The 24455-nt window shown below is 35.6% G+C and overlaps 1 protein-coding gene across 2 annotated transcripts in view; it reads left to right on the forward strand.

The window, feature by feature from the left end:
- Positions 1-6919: 6919 nt before the first annotated feature.
- The window catches only part of LOC132130047 (collagen and calcium-binding EGF domain-containing protein 1-like), a 54969-nt gene continuing 37433 nt past the window's right edge, over positions 6920-24455 (forward strand). The window contains exons 1-2 of one of the 2 annotated variants that reach the window (XM_059541664.1): positions 6920-7026; positions 7162-7242. In XM_059541664.1, the coding sequence (XP_059397647.1) occupies positions 6935-7026; positions 7162-7242 (173 nt within the window). In that variant the 5' untranslated portion in view covers positions 6920-6934. Of the gene's footprint in view, positions 7027-7090; positions 7243-24455 lie in introns of those variants that run through there. The other variant, XM_059541663.1, reaches the window with a different exon arrangement.

Consider the following 24455-nt stretch of genomic DNA (forward strand, 5'->3'; position numbering starts at 1 on the left):
GTGTGTGTGTTTATTTAAAGATATTTGTTATTTTTTATTTATTATTTAATCCAATAATGACTGTTTTCATTGTGTACCTTATTATATGAATATAAAGTTATATGTGTATGTGTGAGCTATACCCTAGCATCTGCACAGCAAGACACTATAACCCATTCTGAATACTCTAACTGCATAATATTGACACGTTGACATCATAATAACATTTTTGCAAATAAATACAACTATATGCATAATATAATAATGAAATATAATAAAATACAAGATTAAAATGTACCACAACAATAAAGCACAAGCACCGTACACCACCTCTCTTCAGCTGGTTAGGCAGACTGCTGGTTTATCTGCGTTTGGTTTGCATTCCCCCGGGACTGGGTGTTTGTCTGAAGCTATGTGGCACTATGGACAGCTGACAGGTGCCTGTCTGACAGTGATGGATGCTGATGCTATGACAGTCTCCATTTGCTATGACTGCACTGTGTAGTGCTCTAGCTTAGAGTACAAATTGTGGAGAGGAGAAGAGAAGCTGGCATCTGTACAGACAGACACCGTAAACAGATTATGATGGCTGCACTGCAGCTCTTGCTCTCTACTTATCCCAGAATTCCTTGCAATATTTCCTCTCAGCTGCAATGCTTTCCAAGGCTGTATCTGAAACCGAAGGCTGCCTTGCTGCCTCGTTGCACCGATAGTCAATGGCTTGCCATGCAGCGATTTTGTATGAAGGTTTTCTACCTTCTAATGCATCATATCATCATAATCTAAAATTCAAGTAAGCTTTAGATATATCTCAGTGAAAATGTAATGACTAATATGTAGTTCTTTGTAGATGATAAAGTAAAAATCTTAGGGGTCACTAAGATTTTTTAAATTTTTTCAGGAAAAATTCACCAAAGAAACAGTAAAATAGTGAAATATTATTGCAATTTAAAAGAACTGTTTTCTATTTGAATATATTTTAAAATGTAATTTATTCCTGTGATACAAAGCTGAATTTTCAGGAGTAATGTGATGTTTTCAGTTTCAAATGATCCTTCAGAAATCATTCTAGTACGCTGATTTGCTGCTCAGGAAACATTTCTTGTTATAATCGAAACAGTTGTGCTGCTTAATAGTTTTAAAAACCATGACACATGACCCTATACATTTTAAAATACCCATCCATTTTCAAAACTGCTTGAAATCGCAGGGATACCTAAAAATGAAATGATAGATAAGGTAGAAAATTAAATCAAGGAGCTGGTAAATGGAACAGAAGGATGAATTGAGAAAGAGACATTAGTTTGGCCAAATGTGTATCCAGGAGTCAGCATGGTGCTCCTCTGTGGTTGATGTGCGAGGCGTTGTGTAATCACCTTATGCCAGCCACAGAGAATCTTCCCTGTGCTCAGGCAAGGAAATACGTGATTGAAAATGTCTTTGTCCCTGAAAATGGAGAGTAAAAAAGAAGAAAATATAAAGGGGGACAAACAAAAGTGGTGTACAGGATCCTCTGTTGGGTTTTGGATAACATGGTTTATACCATTAAATGAAAATAATTAGCTTGTTAAATGATTGCATGCATTTTTTTTGGAGCTGTGGCCTAGTAGTTAGAGCACATGCTCTGATGCATTGAGCAGTGGAGCTCATTAAGACGTCCTAAATTTTAATCCAGCTTATGGCATTTCCAGATCTCATTCTCCCCTCTCGCTCCCCATCTGCCCTCCTCTTAACTGAAATCCTCATTGGAGCAAGTTTGTTCTCTTGGCAGCCATACTGACGAAACCCCCTGGCAGCTTTTTTTCTAATCATGCAAGCACAGCTTCTGCTTGAATGGGGAAGGACCACAATCTCCAAAACTGTTTGTCATGCTGTCCAGTATATACTGCATTTTTTATGTTATATTAATATATAACATTAATATATTAATGTTACTCTATATACATTTCAAAAATGGTAATTTTCTTAATCTTTACGTTTATTTCCAGGCAGGGCGGTGCAACTGGTACAGCCCGAGGGAGTTCTTTTCGCGATCCGATCCAATGAACTGAGGGAGTTCGTTCATGATTGCAAATGGACCGAGGTTAGCCCCACTCTTTACCTTGTACTGGGCCCCGCACCAGCTTGGGACAGGTCTGTTTCCAGGTTTAAATAAGCTTTTAAGTCTGTGGAAGCCAGTTTATACCTTGGAATAAAATAATACAAATATTAATTTACTTTTTACCTCTCAATTTAGACTTTTTTCCTTACAAATCAGAATAGTTTTTCACAGTTCTCACAGTCTCACAATTTGGTCTTTGTTCCTCACAGAAAAAAAAATAGAATTGCACAATATAAACTCATAATTCTGAGCGGAAAAAAAAGTCAGAATTGCGAGATGTAGCCTAAACCTCGTAGCTTTTCCCCCCAGAATTCTGAGTTTGCATCTCGCAGTTCAGTTCAGTTTCCCCTCACCCTGCCACAGAATAAAAGATATTTAAAAAAAAGCTTTTTTCATGCAGTTGTGAGTCTATAGCTCAGAATTCAGACTTTGCTTCTCAGAATTGTGTTTATATCTACAAATGACTTAAAAAATAAATAAAAATAATAAAATAAAAAAACACAATTTGGACTTTTTTTCGAAATATCGCAAGATATAAGCACAATTTTGAGAAAATGATCAGAGTTGCAAGATAAACTCTCTTTGTGAGCTTTAAACTTAGCCTAAAAACTCAGAATTGCAAGAAAAAATGTCATATTGAAATCTCATATTTTTGAAAGTCAAATAAATACAGTGTAGAAGCAGTGAATCATATATTCCTCTTCTTTATTTGTTATTAACATTCACACATTGCATTGTGTGATTTTACTTCTACCCCAGGAAAATGCTTCTTTTCTTTAAGACCGGCTGTGTGAGGGATGTTTGCACCTGGAGACATAATGACCCTGCTCTCTCTATTTATCTATCATCCTTTTTCCTCCTCTCTGCTGAGCCATCAAAACTGCAGAAACTTAAATGGCACAGCAGGCACCCTCCCTAGTCGTGACGCACCCCGGTATTTATAACACTGCTCATCCATTTTGTTCACGAAAGTGTGCAGCGCTATGCTGGAGTTCAAGAGTCATCTAGCGGTCAACAGCGGTACTACAACTGCAGTGGATCAGCGTCTGATCAGACAGGCCTTCTGCCCATATACCAGCATTGACAGCAATAAGAGGTAATAATAAAACTGATCACATATGATAAAGTGCACATGCATGACAGGATGAACATTTTAATCCAAAATGACTTGCTGTAAGGACACAAAGACTGGACAGTGAATTAATCTTGGATCTCAGATTAGTGTCCAGGCAGGTCATGTGAGGTTGAAAATCCGACAGGCTGCAAAAAGGTTTTCCTTCGTTTGTGTGTGTGTCTTCAAGCACATGACATGCTACATATAAATCATAGGTTTCCTCCTGGCCACTGACTGAAAAAGCCCAACACTTAATTTTCTGTTCTCAGATATTTTCACACAGATTTAAAAAAACAGATCGAGATTACTAATATGTCAGCTATCAACTTAAATGAGAAAGGGAAGGAGAAAAAATAACAGTGCAGTACCCAGGATGACCTTGATTATGGACCATTTGGGTGACCCAGAGGTTAGCATGGTAAATTTTTCCTGTTTTCACGGACCAAATACACACATGGAAATGTCTTTATCACACGTACCTCAGACGATTCTCACTTTGCGAAAAGAAAAATGGCACTGGTCTGAAAACCAATCAGTCAAAAAACGGTTTAGGAAAAAAAATGAACATTTTAGATTCCTAAATATCAATATTTATGCCACACACTTCCTATCTTAATTCGATACATTAGGTATAATATCAAAACTACTGGTGAATATATTAGTGGTTATGTTGTATTTTGTAAGAGTTGTAAGATTTTGAATTCGATTTTTTAAACACTGCCATTTGAATGTTTGGGGTTGGTATACTTACAGTAAAAACGTTAATAGTTTGAAATGTTGTCACTTGAAATAGATTGTGACAATGTAAAAGCTGTAGTCACACTTTTTTTATCAATTTAATGCATTCTTGCTGTATAAAAATATTAACTTTGTTTTTTTTTATTGAATGAAGTGTACAAAACCACTTTTGTAACTGACTTTTGACTCATAACTTTGTAGTTACTATACTGTACATTGAAGCAAATCATTGTTCCTTGGAACTCAGAAACTATACATACACTGCACAACAAAAAAAAAAACAGACCTGTTTCATCCCAACTGCAAATATTTGCATATACCATTGACATTCAACTATTTTAAAAGATGTGCACATTTTCCAGCTTTTACAGTGCTCAGGCTGATATATTTCCTATGCCTTAATTAAAAACAAAACTTGCATTCTCATTAGCATAATTTTGAATTTGTCTGACTCATAATACTGTAAAAGCAGTTCTTAATTTTTATGTAAATGAGACCACCCTTACGAAGCACAGGAATTGTTAAACTGATATCTTATTGCTAATGCAGTCCTGTTACACTGGATAAAACTCTTAGTTAAACATTAAAAACAAATCACTCATAGCTGTTTGATTAGGGGTAATATTCTTAAAAGAGCAGGTGTTCTATGTTTGAAAACTCTGTTCATTTGCTCTGTTTACTTGTTCTGTATAGTTTTGGGGTGTTCGAATAGCATAGCATGAATTATGCAACCACTTGAGACAAAAAAATTGAATGAAAACAGCTGGACAGAATTTGAAAACAAATCCCTGGTCAATGAAATTTAAAATGTTGTTTCCACAATCATGCTGTGATAAGAAAACATGATAAAGGAGAGTTTTTGTGCAAATAATAGGGATAATTTTGATCTTAATAGGATTGTAGGATAATTTATTCACATTCAGCCATAGTTCTTTTTTATAAGATCGAAAAAAAGAGTGAACTTTTAATACTTGTCTTAAAGGAACACTCATTTTCCAACTCCCCTAGAGTTAAACAGTTGAGCTTTACCATTTTCGAATCCATTCAGCCAATCTCTGAGTCTAAAGGTAGCACTTCAGCTTTAGCTTAGCATAGATCATTGAATCTGATTAGACCTTAAGCATCAAAAATGACCAAAGACTTTCTATATTTTTCTTATTTAAAACTTAACTCTTCTGTAGTTACATCATGTACTAAGACCAACAGAAAATGAAAAGCTGTGATCTTTCTAGTCCGATATGTCTATGAACTATAAACTTTGCTGCCTTACCATGGGTAACTCTTTGGTCATTTCTGAGTTGGAAAATAAGCCTATTTTCAAAAAAAGTGAAGTGTTCCTTTAAAGTCTCCATAGACAATGGCTCTGATGACGTCAACCATGTGTCTTAAATCATCTGTTGCTTGGATTGCAATGGAAGTGTGAAAACAAAAAGACAAGGAGGGTTTATTACTACAAAAAAACAAGGCACGAAAGTAATCTCAGCCAAGATTCATCAGCAGCATCATGCAAACAGCTCTATGGAAGCACGTCCTTTTGAAGGCAGATCATTTATCTGGGCTTTCAAGCACTTGAGATCAACACTGTCTGTATATTTGGAGTTGCTTACTCATGAGACATGGGAGATTAGTCATCAGAAAGGTTTGCTGGCTAGAACATCTTAATTTATTGCTCATCAGATGGTTGGGTTTGGAGATCATTTTTTGTGAGGACTACAAACAAGAAACAGCTGCTGTTTGTTAGCCACTAGGGGGCGAGACTTTCAATAAGTCTCTTCAGTTCATTAGAGGCCACAACTAAAATTCAAAAGTTCAGGATGTCATAGCTCTAGCATAGAAATAACTTTAAGTTTCAACACAATATAAGTCCCCTGGCCTTGAGGGATACTTGGGTACCTAAACAACTTACATATCATTCAGAGGTCAAGGATGAAGATTTGTAGCAAAACAAGGATTCAGTTTGCCAACACGGTCTCATTTACTTAGTTTAACCTTAGAGAGCAATCAATGTGAGAGCTTAAAATCAAGTGATTGCAGGGTATTTATTTTATTTTATAATTTAATAATTCTATATTTACTATTTCACATATATAAAAAATAATAATTTAATTAGGATAGGTTAAATGTCAACTACTTTGTCAACTATCTTTGACAGCCTTTCTGCTAGACTTTTTCAAATTATTTTAGAATTATTATACATGTAATTTTTATTATAATTCATTGAGAGACATATGTTTGTTTAACATATTAGCAAACACACACACACACACACACACACACACACACACACACATATATATATATATATATATATATATATATATATATATATATATATATATACACACACACACACACACACACACACACACACACACACACACACATATTTGATCTGTGTCCTTAAGTAGTTATAAAAAGTGTAACTAAATAAATACTTATGCATGTACTGTACAATAAGTAAATATGTATGTACAATGTAAAAAAAAAAAAAAAGATTACTGGAGCATGTTTTACAAAAAAATACTATTTCAGTTTTTTCTTCAAAATTTTTCCTTTAATTCAATGTGTAAATTGCTGTTTCTTTATCATTTCTGTTTGAAAATTATTTCTACACCATTTTTTTAGCACAGATATATGCATACATTTATATATGACTGTGCACTGATATAGTTTATTTTACGTAGCCTATTATAATAATAGTATTTAATATTAATATTATTAAATAATATTTATCTAAAATCCCACATCATAAGGATTCCCCCACAAGAACGTTTTTTAATGTTAGGATACCTGTTGCAGTTATTAAATATTAAATTCATAACTTGCTTTTCTGAACCTATGGAAGTTGATCAAGTGGGAGGGGCCGCTGGGAATCTGCGCGTGGAGCTTCGCAGGAGGTAACCAATCAATACTCTCTCAATTCCTCAAAGAAACGCTGAACTCCAAGACGCCGAGTTGAAACGGAGAAGTATCTTTTTTTTTAGCACCTCAGAGTGTCTGAAATGAGCTACACGGGCAGAGGAACTCCTCTCAGACTTGCTGTGGTGGTGATACTGTTCTCCTTGGGAACGCCGTGGAAGGAGGATGTGGACAGGTAAAGTACCCGTGCAGTGCGCGTGCTGTCAGCTCGCTCTTTACACGAGCTCAGAGGACTGAAAGTTTAATTATTGCGCATGAGGCAGATTTGTTTACGTAAAAAGAAACAGCTGACGGCTCCTTTGTCTTACAGAGAAGTGTGTTCAGAGAACAAAATCGCAACGACGGAATACCCGTGCGTAAAATCCACAGGAGAGGTGACCACATGCTACAGGTAAGGGACTGTTTACTTTTCTTTCTTAGCATTGTGTAGGTTCTTGTGCATGATTATGTATATATGTTGTCTCTTCTAATGTATGTACGTAATGTGAACATTTTGTTTTTATTGAAGCGGGCTGATTTCCCATATGGGACAAATAAAGTGTCCTGTTTGTCTATCTTATGTCTATCATGATTATTTTACATTTTTTATGCGATGTTTTGCACGAAGTTTTTTTGAAAATTTAGTTTGCAGGTAGGCTGCCAAGAAATATGTTTAGTTGTTTTATGATTTGAGTTTGAAATTGTACAACTGACTTTATTTTTGAAGGCAGCCCGTTTTTAATGTACCATGGTAAACTACATCACCAGCAATACACACAGACTCTAGCTGTGCTTTATGCATTTCTGATGTGGCAATGGAGGAACGAACTGAGTTTAGAGATAGAAAATGAGAGCCAAATTTTTAAATTGTAAATGATTGATTTGTTGACTCAGTCATCATGATATATATACGTGACATATATATGACACTCATATTTTTTTGTAGATTAAAACAGACTTTTAAATATGGCAGATTATCATTTGATTAAGTGTTTCCTTGAGAGTGCTGTTTTTGTTCCCATAAAGTGGCATGGGCATGTAAAATAATCCTGTGTTCATTATGATGCTGGAACTTTAAGCTGGCTCCCAATGCAAAGCAGACCTAGACTCCTCAGCTTTACCGTGGTAACTTGACTTGCCCTCAATACCATCTGACTTTCCTATGTTTAACACAAAAGGAGAAGTTTTTATGAATGTACTTGCCATCCAAGTTAACAAGGATACGGGTTGAGTCACTGGTCTACTTTTTTGTTTCAACATTTCTCTTTTGGTCCATGGAAGACCGTTTTCATTTTCGGAATTAATTATTAATTTTTTTATGTAGAATAGAATTAAGATTAATTCTATTAGATTAAGGATTTTTTTTCTCTGTTTTGCATTACTTCTTAGTTGTCACCCTTTTGTGCATTTCATTCCACCTGCATGCTGGAAGTAGCAACTTAAAGCACAAGCTACTACAGGATTTTTATTTCAGCAGGCGTTGATGTGCGATGCTTTGAAAGACTTGCCAAAATTGCTGTTAAGCCTGTCCTTGTGAATTCTTGGCGTGTGTGGTGCACCAACACCGGTGACCTGTGGAGTCCCTGAGTCTCTCAAGTGTGAATATTTGCACACTGGGTTTCATGTGAGCAGGCTTGCCATTACCATTTGCTCATATGCAGATCACTAAAATGACGGAGATTTGATATGAGCTCATTGTAAATTAACAGGCCTAAGCCACCACACCTCTTTGCGTTTGTGGCTTGGCGGCTCTCAAACTCATGATGTGATGAGGAAATATTTGTCTGTGATTATTCAGTTGATGCTTCTGATCTGATCTGATGATCTGTGCATCTGTTCTTGTGCTAAAAACATGCCTGCAAGCCAGGGTTTGTCTCTTGAATATCATAATGTCAAACAGAGGAGAACATTGATGCATCACAGTGTGACATTTTCTTTGGTTGTGATCCATCCTGGAGTTGGATGGTTGCAAAACTGGCCAAGGATGTAGCGCTAAATTGTTCTGCCTCTCATTGGGTGTTCATTTTATAGCTCTTATTGGCTTAAAATATTGGCAGAAAATATCTATAATTGTGGCTAATGGATAACTTTTGTATCCGAATAAGGGCAGTCAGTTGTTAAAATTTTGAATTATACTGCATGTTCTAATTTTTTTTTATCAAATTAATTGCATCCTTTATGAAAACAACCCACAATTTAAATAATTTTTTATATTTTATTTATCTTATTTTATAAGTTAATATAATTTAATAAAATAGCTTTACAAGGGAAAGAAGTGTATTCTGAAAGTCTGCTGTGCAGTTGTTGATACTGTGCCATAGAATTTATAGGTCTTCATCTTAAATGAACTGCAGCATATAGTTAGTACTGTAGTTTTGGATTAATAGATGTATTGTTTCTCAGGACTGGGATCAGGGACAACATTGTGAAGCCAAATCAAATTGGATCAGAACGGGCCTTTCCAGAACATACTGAAGGTGTTTCTGGAGAACTTGGTTCTTGGTTGTCCTTCCAAATATTTCTGGTGGTTTCAGGCCTGTTTCTACACTCTTGAAGCATTCCAGGCCAAAAGGCAAAGGGAATCAAACATACAAAGGCCATATCATATAAACCTCACGTTTGTTTTCCTCTCACTAACTCCTCTAGGACTGAAAACCAGCCATGAACTTAAACATGAAGTTCATCTGACCACAAGCACTTGTTTGTCGCCAGAAGAAAGCTTTTTAATTATTGGCTGAAGCTTTAGACAAACTGGGAAGTCTCTAGAGTCCAGTCGCATGTCTTTCTTGTCCCTCTAGTTCATCTTTAATGTCCACTGGTATCAAGGGAGTTTATTTCCAGAAGTGTCTATTAAAAGAAACAAGATATAATTGGGGTTTTTCAACCCAGACATGTCTAAAAGCTCTTTTGAGCAAATGCAGATGTGTCTGGCATAAGCACGGTAAACTGAAACCTGTAGCATGGCTTCACAAGGGTACTGGTTACCTACCACTGAACAGCTCCAGGATTGATTGTTGAAGTACTATGAGATTTGGGACTTAAAGCTGAAGGACAAAGGTTTTCCAAAATACTTCTATAATCTCTTCTAACTGAAAATTCATTGTATGGACAAACAGTAGCCCGATAACATACTCTGTGGAATAACCAGAAGTTGAAATTCATAGTTATGCTAAAACATTGTTCTTCAGTGTGATGTCTAGATTTTTTTAGATTTTTTTTTTTTTTTTTTTGCTTCAAATGTTGCCTTTAGGCAAGGATTTTCTTTTTTTTCTTTTGTCGAAGGACTGTACTGAGGAGAAGATAATTGAAGCGGACTCTGAAGAAATTCTGAAGAAAACTCTGATTTTGCAAGATGTTCAGATAAATTATCAGATAAGAAAATCATAATTACCTTTTTTGATTTTCTTTAAATCCATTGTGGGAAAAAAAATTTAATTGTCAGATGTAAACTGAACTTCTGTAAAGCCAGAATTGAAAGATATATATAGCTTATAGCTTGCATTGCGAGACGTAAACTCAAAATAGCAATTAAAAAAAGTTAGAATTGTGCAAGGCTATTTGCAGTTGTTTGGATTTTTAAAATCCATAACTTTTAATTGATTTAGACTTTGCCAGGGTTCATATTTAATCAGAAACAGTTTACCTAAACTATTTTTATGAGCTTGAACTCTGTCTTCTAGATTAACACTTATGAAATGTGGAACAAATTTAATTTAAAGGCAACACATGCGCAGCCTGAAGATGTAATATGTCTGCTAATTGCAAAATTATTTAAGCATGATTTATTTCAAACGAACATTTCATGAAGGGTTTGTCCATCTTTTTAATACTCAATAGACACAAGCTGGAAGTATTTGATGCAAATAACTCTCAGAGCATCTGCCCTTCAGGATTCCTGTACATTTAATTTTATGACTTAAGCAGAAATATTATGCATTTTTATAGTGATTAATGCCCTCCTTGGTTAAGCTAACCAGATGGTTTGAATCAGTGAAAGTGCTCATCAGGCCAAATGCTGTCAAACAAAGCGTCTTGACCACCAGCTCGTTAAATTCCAGGGAATCGGTTCTTGGTATTGTTGACCCATGAAACGAAAAGGATGATTTTACTGTAACAGGAAATCTTTTGCATTGTTCTCTGTTGTGTCTTTACGATGACTGTGGGGATCAATGGCAGTAGATCAAACAGTGGTCAGTGTCTTTTGTTTGTTGTATTGTTTTTTTGAATATCATACAAATTCCTTCTTGTTTCCTCATACAAAGCTCTGGTTATAGTCTCAGTAATATGGGGTGTTTTTATAGCCACAATTATTTCAAGCAGGGGCTGCGATTCCATCTGAATGTGTATGTTTTTAAAGCACAAGTGAGTCATGAGTTCTGTAGATGCTTAAATCAAATGGACCACTGACCACCAAGTCAACACCACTAAAGCTGATTTATAAGCTTTTTAACCGGCTGCTATTTATGACAGAGATGACCCTCATTGTCCTCTCCAAAAACCAAAAAAGTTAATGAATGTCCACTGAAGAACATCTTTAGCCTGCTCAGAACGTGCTAGATCGAGTGACTAATTCTAGTTGGGACACAGCCAAAGTTTATTTGGGATCAGTTGAGCCAAGCTAGTCAAAGCATGGAGAAAACTGAATGCGTTACCCAACAACCTCTGGAATTTACACAAGTCCCTGATGGATTCTGTGATAATTCCGATGAAAGTAGTGGCAGTGGAAAAAGGCATTTGTTTTCTAGCACTCTCCTTTTATATTTTTCTCTCTCTGTTTTCCACATCTTGTCATGGATTCTGTTTCTTTCAATGCAGGTCTGGTTGGTGATGCTGTGTTGCTGTGTGTACACAGCTGTAAGCTATGAATTCAGATGTGTTTGTGAACTTTCTTCAAAATACCAGAAATCATCCAAGGTGAAAATTGTGATGCCCTATTGACAACTAAACAAATTACGTCAACCTCAGACAGATTTGCTCATGTGATTTTAGGACTATAATGAAATGTTAGGATATTGATCTGTAAAGTAGATCAAAAAATCATATAAATTGCTATGAATGGCTCCAAAATTAGCTAGGAGGGAAACTGAATGGCTTAATAAACAGCTACTCGATAATATAATAATTTCCAGACAGCAAGTTTACGTAATTTTGTTATTAATTGCCAAATTCTTGCTGTAATTAAGCAATGGTGGTCTGTTTTGTCTCACTAATCAAAATTATACAGATTCATGGTTAGGCCGGTAATGGTTTGCTCACGCAATTAGAAGGTCGAAGGGCAACAACCTGAATAACTGGGGCCTGATGTAGTGAATTTAGTCAACCCTGTTGCTGTTTAACCAATTCCCATTACCTAATTTCTTTGTTTATTAAAACCTAATGTTTTGAACTCCAATACAATAATACTGTGAATTATTATTATTATTATTTAATATTTTCTAAAAAGTAATTTTATTCCTTTATCGAATCATCTGAATTTTCAGTAGCCATTAGTCTGCTTAATATTTTTGTAGTAACTGTGATACATTTTTTTCTTTGATAATAAGAAAACAGAATTTATTTGACAAAAAAAATCTTTTGTAACATTATAAATGTATTTACTGCTTTTGATCAAATTAATGCATCCTTACTAAATACTCAAACTTGAATGCTAGAGTTAATGTATAACTTTTTTTGTATACTGTGTATTTGCATAATATAAAGAGTACAGTCCCTTTAGTTTTTAAAAAACTAAGTTTTTGTTTACAGTAGGTGAGCTGCCCCTATATTGAAATCCCATGACCAGTCAGCTACAATTCCCTTTATATTAGTAACACAATTGTTATATGCTTTTGATTGTGGAGTAAATTGATATAAGTGATTATACACTTGAAAATAGTGTATTTTACCTATCCCAAATATATCTCAATCTCGGATATCCACAGCACTTAAAGGGTTAGTTCACCGAATAAACAAAATTATGTAATTAATAACTCACCCTCATGTCGTTCCAAACCCGTGAGACCTCCGTTTATCTTCGGAACACAGTTTAAAATATTTTAGATTTAGTCCGAGAGCTCTCAGTCCCTCCATTGAAGCTGTGTGTACGGTATACTGTCCATGTCCAGAAAGGTAAGAAAAACATCATCAAAGTAGTCCATGTGACATCAGAGGGTCAGTTAGAATTTTTTGAAACATCGAAAATACATTTTGGTCCAAAAATAGCAAAAACTACGACTTTATTCAGCATTGTCTTCTCTTCCGTGTCTGTTGTGAGAGAGTTCAAAACAAAGCCGTTTGTGATATACGGTTCGCGAATGAATCATTCGATGTAACCGGATCTTTTTGAACCAGTTCACCAAATCGAAACTGAATCGTTTTAAACGGTTCGCATCTCCAATACTCATTAATCCACAAATGACTTAAGCTGTTAACTTTTTTTAATGTGGCTGACACTCCCTCTGAGTTCAAACAAACCAATATCCCGGAGTAATGCATGCACTCAAACAGTACACTGACTGAACTGCTGTGAAGAGAGAACTGAAGATAAACACCGAGCCAAGCCAGATAATGAGCGAAACAATGACTCGTTCAAGAGTCAAGAACCGGTTGCATCGGTTTTCGGATCACTAGTACTTCTTTCGGACAGTTCGATTCAATAATCCGGTTGAAGAAAATGGTTCACCGGTTCTTTTACGCTCGACGTAATGGCGTCATTGGCGATGATTGCCCCTGATTCAAGCCTTCGGTTTACAGAATCAGTTCAGAATCAATCACCAAACGAATCAGTTCGGTTCAGATGCTCTGTGTGTCAGTCTGCTTCACGCTGAATCACACAACACGTGCAGTATCATCAGCTCCTCGGTTCTCAAATCAGACACGTCTGACAGAAACGGTTCTTAACTCGAGAACGAGTCAGACTTTTGTTCGTTATATGACTCGGCTCGGTGTTCATCTTCAGTTCTCTCTTCACAGCAGTTCAGTCAGTGTACTGTTTGAGTGCATGCATTACTCCGGGATGTTGGTTTGTTTGAACTCAGAGGGAGTGTCAGCCACATTAAACAAGTTAACAGCTTAAGTCATTTGTGGATTAATGCGTATTGGAGGCGCGAACCATTTAAAACGATTCAGTTCTCTTTGGTGAACTGGTTCAAAAAGATCCGTTTACATCGAATGATTCTTTTGTTAACCGGATATCACAAACTGCTTTGTTTTGAACTCTCTCACAACAGACACGGAAGAGAAGACAATGATGAATAAAGTCATAGTTTTTGCTATTTTTGGACCAAAATGTATTTTCGATGCTTCTCTGACTAAATCTAAAGTATCTTAAACTGTGTTCTGAAGATAAACGGAGGTCTCACTGATTTGGAACGACATGAGGGTGAGTTATTAATTACATAATTTTGATTATTGGGTGAACTAACCCTTTAAGTCACAGTTCACTTATGTACTTTGTGAAGAGAACAAGTGCAACTGAAGTCATGTAATACATAACTAATTGTCTAGTCATGGAGCACCTACTTATGGCACTGTTTACAAGCACTTTTCTTGTTTCGGGATGAGTTGCATGTATAACTGGTGAATCTCAACCCCCAGAGACATTGCCATTTGGCAGAGCCTTCCCTGCTTAGGTTCTGCCAGTCATTGAGAATAAATAAGTCAATGCCTCAGCTCATTGAGAAACCTCTCGGCTAAAGTGAATGTAAAATGTATCTCTCTCCATCTAGACATCAGACAGACTTGGGAATCTTGTCATTTAAGGACCATTTTTTCCAGTAGTTGCCTGAAAATGAAGACCTATTTTTGGCACTATCTGAGAGAACAGTCAAGAGGGAGTTTGTAGTGCTGTTTGGGATATCTTGGCAGGCGTGCGGGGGAGAGGACGTGTTGTTTTTGTTGTGTTGCATTCCTCAGTGATGTATGAATGCCTTGGATCTCTGGTCTTGCTCTCATTCTCGTTTGCTGATGGTGCATCACTATTTCCTGCTATCCATCCCAAAGTTATCACACCTCTGTTTTTTATCGTCATTTAAAGAAGGGACGGTGGGGTCTTTGACATCTCTGGTTCTTAGACTTTTGCATTTTTTTTGTATTTTTAGTAAAGTGTGGCAGTCTGCTGGAATTTTGTAACTTGTTTACTGTGTTATTGTTGCATTTGTCACAGATGGCGTAGAGCGGCCATGTTTTCTACAACACACAGCTGTGTGCTCTACCGCCCTTTTGCTTTTATGTGGTTCACTGTCTGTTCCAGTGAAATCACAAATCAAAATGCAAACAAATGTGTTCCCATTGCTGATATACATCTACTGTGGTACAGCTGCAATTTTGGCTTATTAAAATCTAAAATTGTTTAGGGCAGGTTGGAACCCTAAATGTCTTGTAAGTCAATGACTACCAGCCACTGTTAGGTTACCAACATTCTTCAAAATATCTTCTTTTGTTTCCCACACAAGAAAGAAACTCATACAGGAGGTTTGGGTGAACTATCCTTTAAATATTCATGAGCTAATTCTTTATCAGAGCTAGCACTATCTGTACCCTACCACATAACACAAAAGGGAAACAATGTAGCATCAGTCTTAAAAAACAGAAATCTTTGATGAAATTTCCATGTCATCCATGATGATTTCCATCTTGGCAGGTGTTTTGATCCACCTGTAAGCAATTGCATTGGGTGTAGATTGATATCTGCCTGCGTTGAATGTTGTTGTTTTTATTGTTCTCATGTCAGTCATTTTGAGAACAATTTAGAGCAGATGCAGTTAACTAAAACACTTTGTGACCAGAGCAACTTGACGTTTTTGTTAGAGGTCTTCAGCTGTATGTAAATGATGGCCAATCACAAGAGAAAGGAAACTGTTAATCAAATTTTTGTTCTATGATAAAATTATTGCATAAGTTGCAGATTGTGAAACCATATGTTGCAGCTTGCATTCTGCATGAACCTATTTTCCTTGCACTTTCAAGGCTGTAAAGGTTCTAAGTGCCTTTTGACAGAGCTGTAAATAAGTGAAATTTTCCTTGTCATTTATTTTGGGTGGTCTTCAATAATTTCTCCATTGTTTTGAGAAACAGAAAAATTATATAGTATTTCTCTCCCCAAAGCCATTTTTGAGTTAACCATGTTAACAAAGCACGTAGTTAAAGTTATGAAGGATAGGAAGACATAATTTGCTTTTATCTAGAAATATCCACTGGATTTATTGACGCTTTGTAAATTAAAAACTACATTTCTGCATAACACATTCTTTGCCATGTTATTCAGCTCATTTCAGATGATGTCAAGCAGTGGTTATTTGAGACACTGAGGCATTGACTGATGTTCTCTGAATTTAATTACTTATGTTTTCCAACTAGAAAGAGCCTGAGGCAAAGCCAGTGTGAGCAGTTTTCCGATTAGAGAGTTTGGATGAATATTACATTTGACGGGTGGCTCTAAACAAACCCAAATTAATGGGTTTAATATTCAATGTATAGAGCGGTCTTAAATCTCAACCAGCGGATAGTGCTGGCTTTCTTCTTAGGCTCATGATATGTAACAAAGTACACTGGTATAGGAGTATCACAGCAGGATATCTTGTGATATGCCAGAGCATTGGCAAATAAGCACTATAAATGTCATGTATATCTGTTAAGTCTCATATATCACCATGAGCATGCTTGGTGAGAATTCTTCTCATTCTCAGAGGCAGCCATAAACCAAATCTATAGGCAGTCTTTATTTTATTTGCAGTATTATACCGTTGCGTGACTTTTTGTAATAAACCAGTTCTGAGTTCAATATGAAATTATTTGATTCAATTCATTTCACTTCTTTGTGTTTGTGGATTCCTCAGTGTGTACTAAAGGGAAAAAATGACGTTTTTATAGGCCTAGGTACTGTGTTTTATGCCACGTTTGGAAGTTTGTGGTATTTATAGATATATTCATAAAAAAAAAACAATTTAAGCAAGATGTGCAGTTTCCTGTTCATTTTCCTGATGTCTTTCTGGTCTCACCAGGTCAAGTGAACTTGCATTTCACTGTTACATAATGCATTAAATATTTAGTTCTGTTGTTTATTAGTACAAAGGACTCAATACAATTTTTGGATGGCTTTGAATTCCTTTTTTGTCTTGAAAGCTCTCTGTGGGTTGTCCTTTCCTGATTGTCTCTGTGTATGAGTGCCAAGCTTTAAGAATCTTTCCTCTTTGTGGCATTATGTGCCAGGGCAATGCACTAGGCCATTGAAGTGAATTACAGTAAAATGTCATTCTGTTAGATTGTAATTCATTTGTGAAGTGCTCTCTGCAAGATTCATTGATCATTCTATGAAACCAGTAGCCTTTTGTGTCCCTTAGTGGTGTGTAAATATGACACATACTCTATAGAGTTTTAAGTGAATTATAGGCCTTTTGTAAATGCAAATACAATTCTACAAATATAATTTATATTCATATAAATAAAATGTAAACAAAACATCTATATACATGTAATATTAAATATTTGTTTATTTGATGAAAGTAACTGGAAGGACAAGTAAGATTATCACTTTAAGTGATTTTTATATTTTAAATTTATCAGAATTGTTTGATTTACATGGTCAACCTGGCACACATTCAAATGATGAACTATTTTATTTGGACACAAACGCAGAACTAGCAAAATGAGTAATAATTAATTAAAATTAGTCAAACCATTATCTATTTTAATGCTGAACATGGTCCAGAGTTGCATTTTGTTTCAGTTTTTCATTTACTAGTTGCATTTCTCTTGGTGTTGAGAATTATCCTAAAAATGTAAAGAAAAAAATTTAAAGATTGTGTATAATCTTTTATTTTATTTTCTGATTTGATATTGTTCATTACATTGAATGTAGCCTAGTTGCCATAGTTAAATTTGTTTGCGACGGTCGTTTTATCAAAATGATAGTAATGACCTTTTGTGATCCTTTTATAAGTGCTCCCGTTCCCCTTTGTTTCCTCTTCTGTGATCAGGTTTCAGTACTACAAAAACAGACCTTTATCCAAATTTAGGCTTGGATAATTATCTCTCTTTGCATCTTTGCTTTGGGGCTGTGATTTTTTTTTTTTTTTTTTTTTTTTTTTTTTAAGAATTTAGAATCTACCTACCTAGAATTTATATTAACGTTTTATGTTTGCATTGATAATGTCAGACATCACATATGATGAGCTGTGTATAATTAAAGGTGAAGTAGTTTGACACAAAATCTGTGCAAATGGGTGTTAGCATTATTTTATTTTCTGCCAGACTTACAGTATTACTAGCTGTCCAGACCTGTTAGTTGGGCACTGAAACATCTTGTAATTCATGTGTTTTAACAATCAGGTCAAATAGAATGTGACTGAGCATGTTGGTATAGCTAAAAAGTAATGTTGACATACTTGCCAAAAAATTGAAGAGTTTGATCCACGTCTCTCTTTGCTGTGGATTAGCCTCAAGGTTTTGGCTTGGCAGAGGTCCACTCATCCTGTCTACATGTTTGCAGCAAAGTTCCAAGCTTCTGTCAATCATGGGTGAAGTCTTAGGTGATTTGTTTATTGCTCATTATTTGCTGTTATGAATGGCATATGTTTCTATAAACTAGTTTCATTTGCACAATGCTATAAGTTTGTTTGTTCATGTTCAGATTACTTGTAAAAGTGTGACAGAATCGTCCTGCTTTACCAATAATTTGTGCACTGCTTGGAAAAGCTACACTTCTAACTTAGTAAAAATACTGATTAATTACTTGGCAGCATCTTCATTGTGTATGTTGCACAGAGCTTTGTGTGTTAATTACCATTTACCTGAAAATCACTTTGTTTGTGAGTTGTAAACAGATCTTTAGCGTATAATTGATGTTTGTTTTCTTTTATTTTTCAAGTTTTATTAGCGAGTGTACAGGAAATGAGAGGAAGAAGGCAAGAATGGGACCATGCAGGCAATATGATGAGTAGTAATCAGGGCATTGTGTATAAAATGTGGTGAATATTTCATATTAAAAACTAACTCAAGATCTTACTGTAGGTTCATAGAATATTGAATGAATAAATGGAATTATTATGTTGACTTTATTGTATTTAATCAGTGGCATAAATGTGATGGCATTGAATGCAATTAGTTGAAACATTTACCTCAGATATAACTATTATACTATTTAAATAGTAAAATGTAACTGTACAAATATTTGTAAAGGGTTTATAATGATTTAAAATAGGTATTGTTTAAAGTGTTTGTTTTTTTTATTTTATTTTTAAAGAAATATTTTCACCAAGGCTGCACTTATTTGATCATTACTCCAGGTTTCAGTGCCACATCATCCTTCAGAAATCATTGTAATATGTTAATTTTGTACTCGAAAAATATTTATATTATTATTATTATTATAAATGTTGATAACAGTTGTGCTTCTCTGTATTTTTGTGTACAATTTAATTTTTTTCATGATGCTTTGAATAAAAATGTTCAAAAGAACTGTTTATTTAACAAATATTTTGTAACCTTACATATTTACTGTCACTTTTGAGGAGTTTAAAAATACAAACTCTTGAATGGAAGTGTGCGTAGATAGTTTAATGTTTTAAAAGCAATCTATAATGCTTTTATATAAAAAGAATAGCAAAAAGTATATGCAATTGTTGCATACAAATATCTATAAATACTAATTTAATAAGACCGTATCTGGAATTTTTGACTGATAAATTATACATTTGAACTCCACAGCTCAATGTAAGAGCACATGTATTAACCTTTTCACCATGACTCATGTCACATTTGACCTTGTTAGGACAACAGACCCCCATGTGAGAATGAGTTTAGTCATCACTGAAAATAGCCTGCGCTCTAACTGTTTCAGTCCCTGCAGTACTGACGAACTCTTAGCTCTTTCCAACTGCATGAAAAATAGTGCTGTCACTCTGTCTTTGCCACACACTCAAGTAGGGTGTGTATGACCGAAATCTTATATCACAATGTGAGAAATTTTATATCCCAATAACGATATATATCTTGATGTAGTTATTTTTTCTTTTAATTAGTTTTTTTTATGATATAAGGATCTTTGAGATAATAGGATTTTAATAATCCTTGTCACCAATGTTGATATCAAACTAATACAACAAAATAGTAATTATATTCAGGGGTGCACATAACTTTTTCAGCCTGGTTCTCATAAGAGAACCTGGAGATTTGGTTTGGTCCTCACACTGCATATAGCGTCACCCATTAAATATAACTATAAAAAAAATGATTTAATAATAGGTATAATATTATTGCACTTTATTTAATTTTTTTCAAAAAAAATAATAGTAAATAAACTAAATAATAGTGTGTGATAATATTAAAAATAAAAGGCAGTCCTAGTATTTAATACAAATACATTTATTTTACAGTAAATTTAATAATAAAATGCTAATATTTACTATTAATTTCTTTGTTTGCCTCTTTAAGAAGAATCGCTTTATGTAATTTCCAATTTTAAGTCGCTTTGGATAAAAGAGTCTGAAAATAAATACATTAAAAGCATTTATCATCATCATCATATTCAAACTTAAATCAGCATGCTTTTATTTTGGCGGGTAGCCGGCAAGTAAGTATACGCGCTTCCGGATTTAGCGCTGCTGATTAAAGAGTGTCACAGACAGTTCTGCATTGTGCTTTGAAACGGTAGGCATAGCCTGGATTTATGCTTTCAGGTTGAAAATAAAACTTATATACTACAGTCTGTGATCTAAAATGGTAATTGTGTATTAACAGCTGTCAACCATGTTGGTACGCAAATGCGCTGTCAGAACATATTTATATAACGCATTTTTTATTTTGGTCCCGCATGCGGACCTGCAGACCACTTATGTGCACCCCTGATTATATAAAACAAAGTCAGAGATTAAATAGAATCCAAATCTTCAGTACTTATCCTGCTTGATCTGTCCGCTGCTTTTGACACTGTTAACCACCAGATCCTCCTATCAACCCTACTGGCAAATGGCATCTCAGGAACCACACTTCAATGGTTTGAGTCTTACCTATCAGATAGGCTCAGTTCTTGGACCACTTCTCCTCTCTGTCTACATGGCATCATTAGGTTCTGTCATTCAGAAACATGGCTTTTCATACCACTACTATGCTGATGACACTCAAATCTACCTCTCATTCCATCCTGATGATCCGACGGTAGCTATTCGCAACTCAGCTTGTCTAACAGACATTTCTTCCTGGATGATGGACCATCACCTTCAACTCAACCTTGCCAAGACAGAACTGCTTGTGGTTCCAGCAAACCCATCTTTCCATCACAATTTCACCATCAAGTTAGGCACATCAACCACAACTCCTTCAAAAACAGCTAGAAGCCTTGGAGTTATGATTGATGATCAGCTGACATTCTCAGACCACATTGCTAAAACTGTCCGATCCTGCAGATTTGCTTTATTCAACATCAAGAAGATCAAGCCCTTTCTTTCAGAACATGCTGCACAACTCCTTGTTCAAGCTCTTGTTCGGTCCAGGCTGGACTATTGCAATGCCCTCTTGGCAGGTCTTCCAGCCAATTCTATCAAACCTCTACAATTAATCCAGAACGCAGCAGCAAGATTAATTTTTAATGAGCCAAAAAGAATACACGTCACACCTCTATTTATCAATTTGCACTGGCTTCCAATAGCTGCTCGCATAAAATTCAAGGCATTGATGTTTGCCTAAAAAACTACCACTGGCTCTGCACCCATTTACCTAAATTTGTTACTTCAGACTTATGTGCCCTCTAGAAGCTTGCGTTCTGGAAGTGAACGTCGCTTGATTGTGCCATCCCAAAGAAGCACAAAGTCACTTTTACGGACTTTTAAATTAAATGTTCCCTCTTGGTGGAATGACCTCCCCAACTCAATCCGAGCAGTCCTTAGTCATCTTCAAGAATCGACTTAAAACACATCTCTTCCATCTTTATTTGACCCTTTAACTTTAACACTCACTATTCTAATTCTATTCTTAAAAAAAAAAAATTTTAAACTACCTTTCTAATCTTTTTGGATTCTATTTTCTTTTTATTATGCAACTTTGTGTGTGTGTGTGTGTGTGTGTGTGTGTGTGTGTAAAGACCTCTAACTACTGTAGCTTGCTCTATTCTTTTTTTTTTTTTATTCTATCTGTTTTCTTTTTATTTATTATATTATTTAAAATCCCATGCTACGTGTACTGTTAACCTAACTGAGACTTGTTATAGCACTTATATATCATTGCTCTTTTTGTTGTTTTTGATTGCTTCCACTGTCCTCATCTGTAAGTCGCTTTGGATAAAAGCATCTGCTAAATGAATAAATGTAAATGTAAATAAGAACAAGAAATTAATTACAAGCAGTAGGACAAAAGCTATAAGAAATACATTGTGTAAATGAATTAGTCTTCACTGTGTAAGTTATATCTATCTATCTATCTATCTATCTATCTATCTATCTATCTATCTATACACATGCATAATTATTAGCATTATCATTTATTTATTTAATAGTCAGCTGCAAATGTCTTCACCCCAAACATTTTTTAACAAAACGTTTCTCAGTGGTTTACAGTAGTATCAAATGTACTTAAAAACATACTAAAAGTTTACCAAAATTTGACTCCAAGAAAGGCCCCGTTTTCAAAATGGCAGCCGCCAGGTCCTTAAAATGGCCATTACTCCTTTGTATTCCTCCTAGACCAGAAATATTGGTGCCTGATACATGTTTTGGCCATGTAATATTCTAATTAGCATATTTGCATGATAGATAAGTGATTACAAGTACAATTATATATTAAAGCAATTGGTTACAAGCATATTTATGGGGAAAATATGTACAATTTCCCTTAAGTACAGGTACATGAAAAAATAGAATATCATGGAAAAGTTCTTTATTTTTTTGTAATTTTAATTTAAAAAACTTGTATTTAAAGAGTTTTTTGTTTGAGTTCTGATGGTTATGACTTACAGCTTCAGTATCTCAAAAAGATAGAATATTTTCTCAAAGATCAATCAAAAAAAGATTTACAAATCAGAAATGTTCAAGAACTCCAAAGTAGGTTTAATTATGCACTCAATACTTGGTTGGGGCTCCTTTTGCAATTACTGTCTGTGGCACTGCAGGTTGCTTTGATAGAGGCCTTCAGCTCCTCTGTATTGTTTTTCAGATGTTACTTATCTTCGTCTTCATAATACCCCATAGATTCTCTGTGAGGTTCAGGTCAGGTGAGTTGGCTGGCCAATCAAGCTCAGTAATATAATGGTCAGCAAATCACTTGGAAGTGGGTAGGTTGTCAGGGTTTTGCACTGTCAATTTGTTTTATGTTTTGTTTCTTGTGTCTAGTGTCAGCACATGGCCTTAATTGTTTTCTCGGCCATGTGCTCCTTAAGCCCCTCTTCCTTGTTTCCTTTTTACCACACCCTCTTGTTAGCCTGGTTAATCTTATTGTGCTCACCTGTCCCTCATGTATTTTCCTCCCTATTTATAGTGCCCCTAACCCTTTTGTGTTTGCTGGTTCATGGTCATTCTCACCCCCTCTGTCTCTGCATGTGGCTGAATATGTGCCTGTGTCTCCTTTCTGGTTGGTCTTGTGCCCTTGTCTAGTCCTTGTAGTTCTATGTTTTTGTCTTGCTCCTTATTTTAGTAATTTGTTTGTTCTTGCTAAATAAACGATTTATTTCGTTTTTCTAGTCTTGATTCTTGGTTTTGTTTGATTATTCTAAGTTAGTTAAATTGATGATTTCTATTTTTGTTACTTAACATTTTATTAGTTCACTGGCTTATATCTTTCCTTGTCTTGAGTTTAATCTGTGTTTTTTTGTGGAGCTTTGCCCTGTCTAGTCTTGTATTCGAGTTCCTGACCTGTCCCCGTGTGTCCTGCCCTGGATCTACCTACCTGGCACTTGGTCTGTCTCAGAGTCATTGGTCAACAAGTGTCTGCGCTCTGCTCTATGGTGCCTTGTGTGGTCTTCTCTATCAGCCTGGTCTTGCTGCCCCCTCTGTTGCCAAGTATTCTGCCAGTTGTTTCCTGAAGCTTTCCCAGTGGCCTCCCCTAGCTGTTCCTGTTTACTGTTTTCCTGTTGTATCCATTGTGGTCTGTTTTGTCAATAAAACCTTATTACCTCACACTACAATTGGGCCCTCCTTCCTAGATCCCTGACATATGTGCTAAATTCTTGCTGCAAAATTAAATCTGCATCTCCATTAAGCTTGTCAGCAGAAGTGCTCCAAATCTCCTGGTAGATGCTGCATTGACTTTGGTCTTGATAAAACATAATGAACCAACACCAGCAGACGTCACGGCACTCAAATCATCACTGACTTCAGAAACTTCACACACGACTTTGGATTCTGTACCTCTCCAGACTGCAGACCTTGATTTCCAAATTAAATGCAAAATTTACTTTCATCTGAAAAGAGGACTGTGGACCACTGAGCAACAGTCTAGTTCTTTTCCTCCTTACCCCAGGTGAAATGCTTCTGATGTTTTTTTTTTCTGGTTCAGGAGTGGCTTGGTTTTAGGAATGTGACGGCTGTAGCCCTTTTCTTGAAGATGTCTGAGTGTGATGACTCTTGATGCGCTGACTCCGGCTTCAGTCCACTCCTTATGAAGCTCTCCCAAGTTCTTGAATCTGCTTTTCCTGACAATCTTCCCAAGTCTGTGGTCATC

The sequence above is a fragment of the Carassius carassius genome, chromosome 47 (genome assembly GCF_963082965.1).
Source record: "Carassius carassius chromosome 47, fCarCar2.1, whole genome shotgun sequence".
Lineage (NCBI taxonomy): Eukaryota > Metazoa > Chordata > Actinopteri > Cypriniformes > Cyprinidae > Carassius > Carassius carassius.